Genomic DNA, 10923 nt, shown 5'->3' with positions numbered 1-10923 from the left:
TAACACTGTAAAGTTATTTCCCTTCTAATCAACAGATTTGCAAGGGTAATCATTTTGGCTTTCCATGGTGACATCACTATGCAGTAAACTGGTTAATAAACCAATAAAAAGTTGTTGGTTCGAATCCCTGAGCTGACAAGGTAAAATGTGCACTTTACACTAATTTCTCCAATAAGTAGCTCTGGATAAGAATTTCTGCTAAATGACTAAACATGTAAATGTAAAATAACAAAGAGAGTTTGAAAACGATCTGCCAATAACAGCTAGTTTTCAGTTTTCCCCTCCCCACGGAGACCACTATAAACAGCTATTTTGACCCATTTTAATGGAAATGTATTACATTAAATGCCTATGCACAACAACAAAAACCACAGTGAATGATACTGTTTACAACAACAACAACAAATATGCAAATATGTTTAATACCCTTGTTAGAACCAAGTATTGAGTTTATTCTTGTTAGAACCAAGTATTACGTTTAAGTTTTGACCAATAAGGTAGCTTGTTAAGCTGTGGCCAATGGGAGAGATGACCTGGTAGAAAGGGAGAGACGTTGGAAAAAGCATGGACATTACATTATGACCGTTGGTGAAGAAAAATGATAAAATAATACAATAAAAATAGAACAAAACCCATACCTACCGAGTTTTGATTTTATTTTATAAGAGAGTTATTATCATTTTGTTAAGAAAGACTTAGTAAAGACTGAAGCTACCGGCTCACCGTGGAGGTATTTGACAGCCTTGAGGATAGCCTAGCATCGTGCGACCCCCGAGAGAGAATTACTTGGGGAAGATTAACATTATGTGTGTCGTCATTCTTTTGAGCTCCAACGCGCGCCAACCGGGTTTAATCAAGCTTGAAATCACTTGGACATGGGGGTTGTGCACGGGGTTTATTATTTTGTTGAGGTGCTTTGAAAATGTAATAATACACATCTTGAACCTTATGTATGTTGCATTGATGGAGTCATTTACAGTTTCAATTGAATTGAATGCATGGGAAAGCATATCCTTATACAATAACACAAATCTATAATCATTCCATCTGAAGTTAATACCCTAGTTGTCATCACCATAGATAGTTTACAATAGGGATTCTTATTGGAGATGTCCTTCTCACCTAACATCCAATGCGGTTGAGATATTCTATGTAAGGTAATATTGTGAGAGTCAAATTCAAGTCTGGTTTTATTTCACCTTTATTTAACCAGGTAGGCAAGTTGAGAACAAGTTCTCATTTACAATTGCGACCTGGCCAAGATAAAGCAAAGCAGTTCGACACATACAACAACACAGAGTTACACATGGAGGAAAACAAACCCTCTCTGGTGAGAGGGTTACATAAAGTATGGTTTTATGGGACAGTGGAACATTTGTTTTTTAAATTGAGTGCAGAGACATTATCCAGACAGAGACTCTGATGTAATATGAGTTGGTTTGGAGCATTTTATAACATGTTTTAGACACATTTTAATAATGTGTTGTAGTCTATGGCAAGTTATGGCAAAATATTTAAAAAACGTAAAAAACAGTTTGGGGAAACAATTACAAGCACATAAAGAGTTAAAATAAGGCCACATGTAAAAACGTGTGAACTTACCCTTTAAGTTCAAAGCTTTGTCCATTCTTGTTAGGAATGGACATTTGGCTTCGGCTAACAGGCATGTGGCTACAAAATAAACACATTCTCATTCTGAACCCTTGAATACATGATATAGAAATATATCTGTTTAAACATTTTATTTGGATTAGTTTCATTTCTCCAACTGTTCTCTGTAGCTGTCAGTCGGGCCTTAATGGCTCTTAGTTCCATCAGAAGGTTACACATGTCTGGCTGGCAGTTGCTGATTGTCTTGGTTAGGGCTGGTGCTTGGATCTGAGAAGAACTTCAGTCTCTATGTCCTGTGCCTGTTCAGGCTGAATCTGTACCATGATGTCATTCAGGTTCACTTCTATCATGACTCAGGACATGACCCAGAAACAGGTCAAAATATGTATTATACAAGGGGACATGCCAGGGCAGGCATAATGGTCAGAACTAGAAAGACTCAAAAATGGGAAACTACGCTGGTAAGACTTGACAGGAGAAGACGAACTGGCAACAGACAAACAGAAAACACTGGTATAAATACCCAGGGGATAATGGGGACAAATGGGAGACACCTGGTGGGGGGTGGAGACAAGCACAAGACAGGTCAAACAGATCAGGGTGTGACATCTTCACTGAGGGACCCAGAGTCCCAGACAGACACGGCAGCACCAGGGTCTGAGTCCCCCATTCTACAACTTGTACATAAGTAATGTCAAAATTCACACGAAACCTCTCGGCTACCTAGGTAGCCCCTGGTCCTGTCTCTTTCCTTTCTACACCTTTCCACGTCAAATCAAATCAAATGTTATTTGTCTCATACACATGTTTAGCAGATGTTATTGCGGGTGTAGAGAAAATCTTGTGTTTCTAGCTCCAACAGTGCAGTAATATCTAACAATTCACAACAATACACACAATACACACAACCTTAAAGAATGGAATTAAGGAATATATAAATATAAGGATGAGCTACAGTGGGGAGAACAAGTATTTGATACACTGCCGATTTTGCAGGTTTTCCTACTTACAATGCATGTAGAGGTCTGTATTTTTTTAAATCATAGGTACACTTCAACTGTGAGAGATGGAAACTAAAACAAAATCCAGAAAATCACATTGTATGATTTTTAAATAATTAATTAGCATTTTATTGTATGACAAGTATTTGATCACCTACCAACCATTCCACTCTCTTCTCTGCCCCACTGTAGCTATTCCTTTTCTCCAGATGGGATAGGTCAGTGTGTACTGCGATGGCGATTGCATTATCTGTGGATCTATTGTGGCAGTAAGCAAATTGATGTCGGTCTAGGGCAGGGGTGTCAAACATACGGCCCGCGGGCCGGAACCGGCCCCCAAGGAGGTTCGATCAGGCCCGCAGGATAATTTGAAAGTGGAAAAAATGCATAAAAGACATGGAATTAATATTTTTAATTCGCTGCAATTCATGGATTATCCGCTAAGGGGCGCACTCTTTCCATCAGAGTAGAAGACAAGCCGCATCACTGAGACAGACTGAAAACAGCAGATGGTATCAATGCGCCATCTGCTGCTTGTTACTACGTTGTTAATATCATTAGCCAAAATGTCGTTATCCAAACGGAGAAAAGTAGATAAGGAGTGTAGAATTTTCAAAGAAAAATGGACCACGTCCTATTTATTTACAGAGATGCACGGAAAACCTTTGTGCTTGGTGTGTTTGCAACAAGTTTCGGTATTGAAGGAATATAATATTCGCGCCACTACGAGACTCATCACAGCGAAAAATATGACGGCTTGCAAGGACAACTGAGAAGAGATAAGATTAACGAATTGCTGGCGGGTCTGAGGAAACAGCAGTCAACTTTCATCCAGAGCCGAGAAGTCAGTGAAGCAGCGGTAAAAGCCAGCTACCTAATTGCTAGCGAAATAGCATTAGCATCGAAGCCGTATTCCGACGGTGACTTTGTTAAACGATGCATGATGAAGGCGGCTGAACTTGTATGTCCCGAGAAGCGACAAGCTTTTGCCAATATTAGCCTGACGAGAATACTCGGCAGATTTGAAGAAGGGCAAATTTGCCTCTGTAGGTCTGGACAGATTTTATCAGTATCTACTACCAGGGTACCCCAAATTAACAGCCCTGGCTGCTAAAATTTTGTGCATGTTTGGGACAACCTACCTTTGTGAACAAATTTTCTCAGTGATGAATATCAATAAAACAAAAATGCGTTCAAGGCTCACAAACAAGCACTTAAATGACATTCTGAAAGTGACAGCTAGTCAGGACATGACACCTGGTGTTGATGCACTTGTACAGGCCAAAAGATGCCAAGTTTCAGGTACAAATACAAGTCCAGACTAGACTAACACCTTTAAAATGCTGCCTTAGATACTGTTTGCATTGAAAGAATACAGCTCTGTGAAGATGAATCCTTACTGTGGTGATTTAAAAAATGTGCACTTTAATGTTAGTCAGCAGCTTCAAAACAAAAGTTGTGTGATGGAATTCTACTGTTCATACAACTCCATAAATTTTCAGTATGTATTGTATGTGTATGTATGTTTCATGTATGAAGTTTACAGATTTACAGGACAGGCGAACACTTTCTTCATTACACATTTAAAATCACTCTCCTTAGTTTGTAAGGTGTACGCAGGGATTACATTTAGATTTTATATGCGTATGTGTAAGTGGTTTAAAAATTCCTTTCTTTAAAAGTCTCATTTAATCTTAAAGTGCATTACTATATTTTTCAGTACCAATTAAAGTTTTGTGCCTTTGTACAATCAGTGGGATCAGTTGCAATGCATATTTGTGAATGATAAAAGTAAATTGCACATTTGTCTAAGGAAATATGAGGTGTTTCATGAAATGTTTTGTAAAAGGATAGTTCATTAAATTTCAATATTTTCCTAATGTTCTTGTGCTTCTTTACACCAAAACAAAGGAAAGACATGATATTTTGGTTATTTATAGCAGAGTATGGTATAATTTTAATGGTCCGGCCCACTTGACATCTCCCTAGGCCGTATGTGGCCCACGATGCGAAATGAGTTTGACACCCCTGGTCTAGGGTATCTGGTAAGGTAGGGGTGATAAGATCCTTAACTAGCTTCTCAAGCACTTCATGATGACAAAAGTCAGTGTTATTGAGTGATAGTCATTCAGTTCAGTTACCTTTGCTTTCTTGGGTAGAGGAGCAAATGGTGGACATCGACACGAGCCTACCAGGTGAGCTAAACTACTTCTATGCTAAACTACTTTTTTTGTAAATAATAGCTGGTGCACGATATCTAAGGAAGTCTCGAGCTATTGCTCGCCTGAGGTAGAGTATCTCATGATAAACTGTAGACCACACTACCTACCTAGAGAGTTTTTATCTGTATGTTTCGTAACTGTTTACATACCACCACAGTCAGCGGCTGGCACTAAGACAGCATTGAATGAGCTGTATTCCGCCATAAGCAAACAAGAACACGCTCACCCAAAGGCGGGGACAGTGAATGAGGACTTTAGTGCAGTGAAACTTAAATCCGTTTTACCAGATTTCTATCATGTTAAATGTGCAACCAGAGGGAAAACAACTCTGGACCACCTTTACTCCATATACAGAAATGCATGCAAAGCTCTCCCTCACCCTTCATTTGACAAATCTGACCATAATTCTGTCCTCCTGATTCCTGCTTACAAGTTAAAAATTATAGCAGGAAGCACCAGTGACTAGATCAAAGAAAGTGGTCAGATGAAGCAGATGCTAAGCGACAGGACTGCATTGCTAGCACAGACTGGAATATGTTCCGGGATTCCTCAGATGGCATTGAGAGTACACCACATCAATCATTGGCTTCATCAATAAGTGCATTGATGATGTCGTCCCCACAGTGACCGTACGTACATACCCCAACCAGAAGCCATGGATTACAGACAACATCCACACTGAGCTAAAGGCTAGAGCTGCCGCTTTCAAGGAGCGGGACTCTAACCCGGAAGCTGATAAGAAATCCCGCTTCGAACCATCAAACAGTCAAACCTTCAATGCAGGACTAAGATTGAATCCTACTACACCGGCTCTGACTCTCGTCGGATGTGGCAGGTCTTGCAAACCATTACAGACTACAAAGGGAAGCACAGCCGAGAGTTGACCAGTGACACGAGCCTACCAGACGAGATAAGCTACGTCTATGCTCGCTTCGAGGCAAATAACACTGAAACATGCATGAGAGAACCATCTGTTCTGGAAGATTGTGTGATCACATCCTCCGCAGCCAATGTGATTAAGATCTATAAACAGGTCAACATTCACAAGGCCGCAGGGCCAGACGGATTACCAGGACATGTACTGCGAGCATGCACTGACCAACTGGCAAGAGTCTTCACTGACATGTTCAACCTCTCCCTGTCCGAGTCTGTAATACCAACATGTTTTAAGCAGACCACCATAGTTCCTGTGCCCAAGAACTAAGGTAACCAGCCTAAATGACTACCAACCCGTAGAACTCACGTCTGTAGCCATGAAGTGCTTCGAAAGGCTGGTCATGGCTCACATCAACACCATTATCCCAGAAACCCTAGACCCACTCCAATTTGTATACCGCCCCAACAGATCCATAGATGATGCAATCTCTATTGCACTTCACACTGCCCTTTCCCAGCTGGACAAAAGGAACACCTACGTGAGAATGCTATTCATTGACTACAGCTCAGCGTTCAACACCATAGCGCCCTCAAAGCTCAGCAATAAGCTAAGAACCTGGGACTAAACTACCCCGGAGCTCGTTGACAAGCTCCATTACTGCAGTAATTAAATAATAAAGTTGACTTGTTTTGAAGAAATGTTAAAGTGTCTCCTCTTGATTAGAATAATTCCATGACACGGTTATGATATAAAATGAAATGTTTCAGAAGTAGAGGCGTCTGTGATATTGATCTTTACCACTTAGTTATCGTAGCTGAGTTCTACAAGCAATGTCTTGAGGATTTAATCAGGTTTTGGGAATCAGAAAGGCAATCTGCCTATGCCTGCCTTTTGCAGACAAGTTGCATATTAAAGTATGATTGGATCTGTTGTTTATGCATCTAATATAATCACTGAGTAGGTCAGTCGTCGAAGTAACAGTCCTCTATCTCAGGAATGAACGAGATGACATCCCTCAGTTCGTCCAGGCTCTCCTGTAGCCGTTCAGCTGTCTGTCTGATCGTCTGGAGGAACTTCATGGTCTCTGACTTGACCTCAGCCTTTGGTTCTTCACATCCAGGCTTCAGCTCAGTGCAGGAGTCTGTGTCCATCACTTTTAACTTACTGGTATCATTTTCCTTCGCATGTCGGATGTTGTGGATCTCTTTGGCATCCATGGCGATGAAGAAGATATCAACCGCTACAAAAAAAGCAGAAAATATTCCTGTCGCCATCTCTGCCACACGCACTGCCCTGGCAGTTTGGGCTGCCACCTTGCCAATATTGGCTACCCGGAGATATCGGAAGAGCTCTGTGGTGCCCGCAACGCCTTTCCCAACCCTCACCCCAGCACTAGCAGCGGCCTCTACATTTAAACCGGCACTTTCTGTCTTAGAAGAGCTACTTTTCATGAGTGTCTCCAAACCCTCAGCGATGTCTTGTAGAGATGTCACCACAGAGTTCATCTTCTCCTGGAACTCCTTGATGATGTTTTTCATGGCTAGGCGGTCGGTGGACTGATTGACCATGTTGGTGATGTTGGATACTCCGGCTGTGGCTCCACCAGTGACAGCCACCCCAATACCCACCCCAGTGACGATCAGGGAGGCGCCCAGAGTGAAGGGAGCCATGATGAGCCCAACTAAAGAGGTGATTCCTCCAGCTGCCCCAATAACACCTCCTGTCAGACTGCCTATGGTGGTGCCTTTGTGAATACTCTCCAAGCCACCTGCCAGAGTTCTCAGCTTGTCCAAGGTTGTCTGGAGTTCCTCCACAGTTTTCTCACTCTACAGAAACACATATTAATGAATGAATGGAAATGTAGATGGTTACCAGACATATTGAATGATTGAACGATTGATATTGCATAGCAAACCTTTTTTTTGAGGAAACTGATAATGAAGGGTTTTGCCATGATGTCACCAGCTGAAGGCCTAATGGTCGGGTCTTGTTGGAAGATGTCACACAGGAGTTCGCAGAGCTCCGGTGAGAAGCTCTTTGGTAGGGATGGGTAAGATCCCCTCAATATTTTTTTAATGAGGTCCGTTGTTTCCACTGCAGTGAACTGAGAAGAAAGAACTGTCTATTATCACACAATATCCATCATTATCTAGTGGTGGACAGCCAAAATAGAACGAGTTTAATTTATGTCGGAATTATTGGATTTTGATCGACCCTTCAAGTCAGAATTTTGCATCCCGAGTTTACAAGTTTTTGGTATCTGATCTTTGAACTTTTCAGCTGAAAATTGATAAAACAGAGCAATCTTACAATCATAATATTTTTTATAAGATATATGTAGCTCGTTTAATTTGGTCAATGTTAGCTATCTTAAGCTAGCTGGGTAGACGCTTAACTCATTGGTTGAATAATTGTTTCTACTTTAAAACTATTTAACTGCACTCATGTCGTATACAACTTCACCAACTGGAAAATACGAAATGACAACGAGCATTTAAATGCAGGATTACTTACTGCACCCTGAAGCATACACAACTCATACAGCACACATCCCAAGGACCAAATATCACTGCAAAGGATGGAAAATAAACATGTTAATTCTCATGTAATTATTATTATTTTACACTGCATAATTCTCACTTATTCTTACACTTATAAACCTGTTAATAAACATATCCTATGGTAACACTGTCTGTGAGCGTGCGTGTGTAGAGTAACAGCCATGTCAGTGGATCTCTGCAAATGTCAACTTACTTCACATTTTCATTATTGTCTAGGTCATCTTATTGGCCTGGTTTACCTAACGTATGGCTTGGGACATGACTTTATGACATAGATCATGTCATTTTATGATGCCACATCGTAGGCCTTACAGTAAATTAGGGATTATCTAGCCTCAAATGTTTTGTTATTTGTTTGTGGTTTCATTCTCATCTCACTAATTATTACCTCAAAATCTTTACATTTTTCCAGGAATATATATTTAAATATGCATGTTAAATATTTTCTACCTTTTGGTGTCATACATTCCACCAGTTAGAATCTCTGGGGCTAAATAACCCACCATTCCATCCTCGTTGGTAGTCCTGATAAACAAAGTAGGCATATTAAACATATCCCCCCCCCCCCTACTCATTTATGTAATCAAAAATACTAAACTATTAATTGGTGTAACTATTAATGTATGTTGTGTAAATTCATCATGAGCCTTTTATAATTACCAAGCGAACATACTTTTCATTGACACTTCCAAACGCTCCCAAACGAAGTGTTTCAAATTCTGTGAGAAGTACGCTCTAGTATAGATAAGAAAATACCAGTTGAGGTGTTAAACAACAGTTTATGACATTCCATCATTTCATTTCGGCACTGATATGAATAACATACATTTGTGTAATGATCTCTTTTTGTATCGCTGTGAAGTCAACAATCTCCCGTAAATCACAACATTGCAGTTGATTGTTTAACAGGGATTTACATAAAACCTTACATTTTATTTGATTTCTTTAAGTTTATTTCCAGGCTATCTTTAAACTAATAGTCTTTGCATGATGTTCTATTAGCGGTACCTGGGGTCTCAGTTCTCGGTGAAGAAGGTCCTGTTCATGTACATGCTTCAGGGCCATGCAGATCTTGACAAACCAGTCCATGATCTGTGAAGGTATCAAAGTAATGTATATTTAGCCTAAAATTAAAACAGTTGTGGTGTGGAATTTTCTAGTTATTACTTCAGCTACCTTCTCAGAGTACTCTTCTGTAGGGTTTGTCATCTGCTCTTGTATCTTCTGACAGAGATTTCCCTTCGCACAATGGTCTGTCACTATATAGTAGCAGTTATCCTCTGTGAAAATGTATTAGTAGTTTGTGTGTGAATACTACTTGAGAATACTAATCGTGAAACATATTAATACTATTAAACTATTATACTATTTAATACTGTAGTAGTTCACTTGTTGAAGTTGATGATACTGTATTAACTTGTAATTCCAATATAATGTCTCTGAAACAAATGAAATACAAAAAACGACAAATAAAACAACAAAATGAATGATGTAGTTACCTGGAAATGAGTTTTTGTAGCTTACAATGTGGGGGTGACTAATCTGTCTGAGGCTTTCAACCTCTGAGACAATTTCTCTAGCACTGGAGTTCAGGACAGATGTCTGTCAAAACAAATTATATGTGACTTATTGAAAGATATAGGCATGTTAATTATTTAGTTTATCTTTATGAATACATGTCACTATCAATCATTATTTTTGCACCTGCAGAGTTGCCTGTAATTGAAAACCAATTATGTATCCTATCCCTCTGTGATCATTCCAAAAAACTCTTAAGATATAATCAATTCAGAAATAACAAATAGTTCTCACATACCTCATTCAGTTTGATCTCTTTAATGACGAACTGGTCCCCATGTTTGTCAGTAGCTATGACACCGTTCTCTACCTCCTTCTGGGTAGTGTATCCTTTCTTCTCAAGGACACTGTGTTTTCCCCATCTTTAGATTCCACTGGAATCTGTGTCTCACTCATGTCAATTAGCAATGTTCATCTTTTTTTTTTTAATCAATAAAGTACATTTTAATATACACTGAGGTCACAAAACATTAGGAACACCTTCCTAATATTGAGTTGCACCCCTTTTGCACTCAGAACAGCCTGAATCCGTGCATCAGGGCATGGACTCTACAAGGTGTCGAAAGTGTTCCACAGGGATGCTGGCCCATGTTGACGCCAATGCTTCCCACAGTTGTGTCAAGTTGGCTGGATGTCCTTTGGGTGGTGGACCATTCTTCATACACACGGGATACTGTTGAGCGTGAAAAACCCAGCAGCTTTGCAGTTCTTGACACACTAAAACCGGTGCTCCTAGCACCTACCCCGTTCAAATGCTCCATTCACTCTCTGAATGGCACAATTGTCTTAACATGTGATATTAATAAGGGATCATATCTTTCACCTGGATTTACCTGGTCAGTCGATGTCATGGAAAGACCAGGTGTTCCTAATATTTTGTACACTCAGTGTAAAACACATTGGTTTGCAATAATACAACATAGCAGTAAGGTGAATATGTTAGTAACACAGGCGTACCTTTGCTTGTCTGTCTGCTGGTTGTGCTGCTGGCTTACTTTACCTACGATTTGATTAGGAGTTCCAGTCTTATATGCAGGACTACTCCTCTACTTACATGGTTTGATCACACCCAT

At 40.0% G+C, this 10923-nt stretch overlaps 1 protein-coding gene across 1 annotated transcript; it reads right to left on the bottom strand.

The window, feature by feature from the left end:
* Positions 1-4205: 4205 nt before the first annotated feature.
* Positions 4206-10923, bottom strand: LOC118392751 (uncharacterized). Its single transcript, XM_035784773.2, has 11 exons — positions 10905-10923; positions 10808-10850; positions 10089-10212; positions 9772-9874; positions 9449-9552; positions 9281-9364; positions 8946-9007; positions 8723-8797; positions 8226-8280; positions 7627-7815; positions 4206-7537 (listed from the first exon to the last, which is right to left on the bottom strand). The coding sequence occupies exons 1-11, from the start codon at positions 10921-10923 to the stop codon at positions 6674-6676; spliced, it is 1722 nt and encodes a 573-aa protein (XP_035640666.1). The 3' UTR covers positions 4206-6673.

Source organism: Oncorhynchus keta, chromosome 13 (genome assembly GCF_023373465.1).
Source record: "Oncorhynchus keta strain PuntledgeMale-10-30-2019 chromosome 13, Oket_V2, whole genome shotgun sequence".
Lineage (NCBI taxonomy): Eukaryota > Metazoa > Chordata > Actinopteri > Salmoniformes > Salmonidae > Oncorhynchus > Oncorhynchus keta.
This window is presented reverse-complemented; position numbering and strand designations above follow the sequence as displayed.

What these genes read in the sequence shown, in the direction of transcription:
- LOC118392751 (XM_035784773.2), bottom strand. An exon ending in CTACAAAAACTCATTTCCAG is followed by an intron (nt 9,553 to 9,771) that starts GTAACTACATCA and finishes ACATTTTCACAG; the next exon opens with AGGATAACTGCTACTATATA. An exon ending in TGTGTATGCTTCAGGGTGCA is followed by an intron (nt 7,816 to 8,225) that starts GTAAGTAATCCT and finishes CTTTCTTCTCAG; the next exon opens with TTCACTGCAGTGGAAACAAC.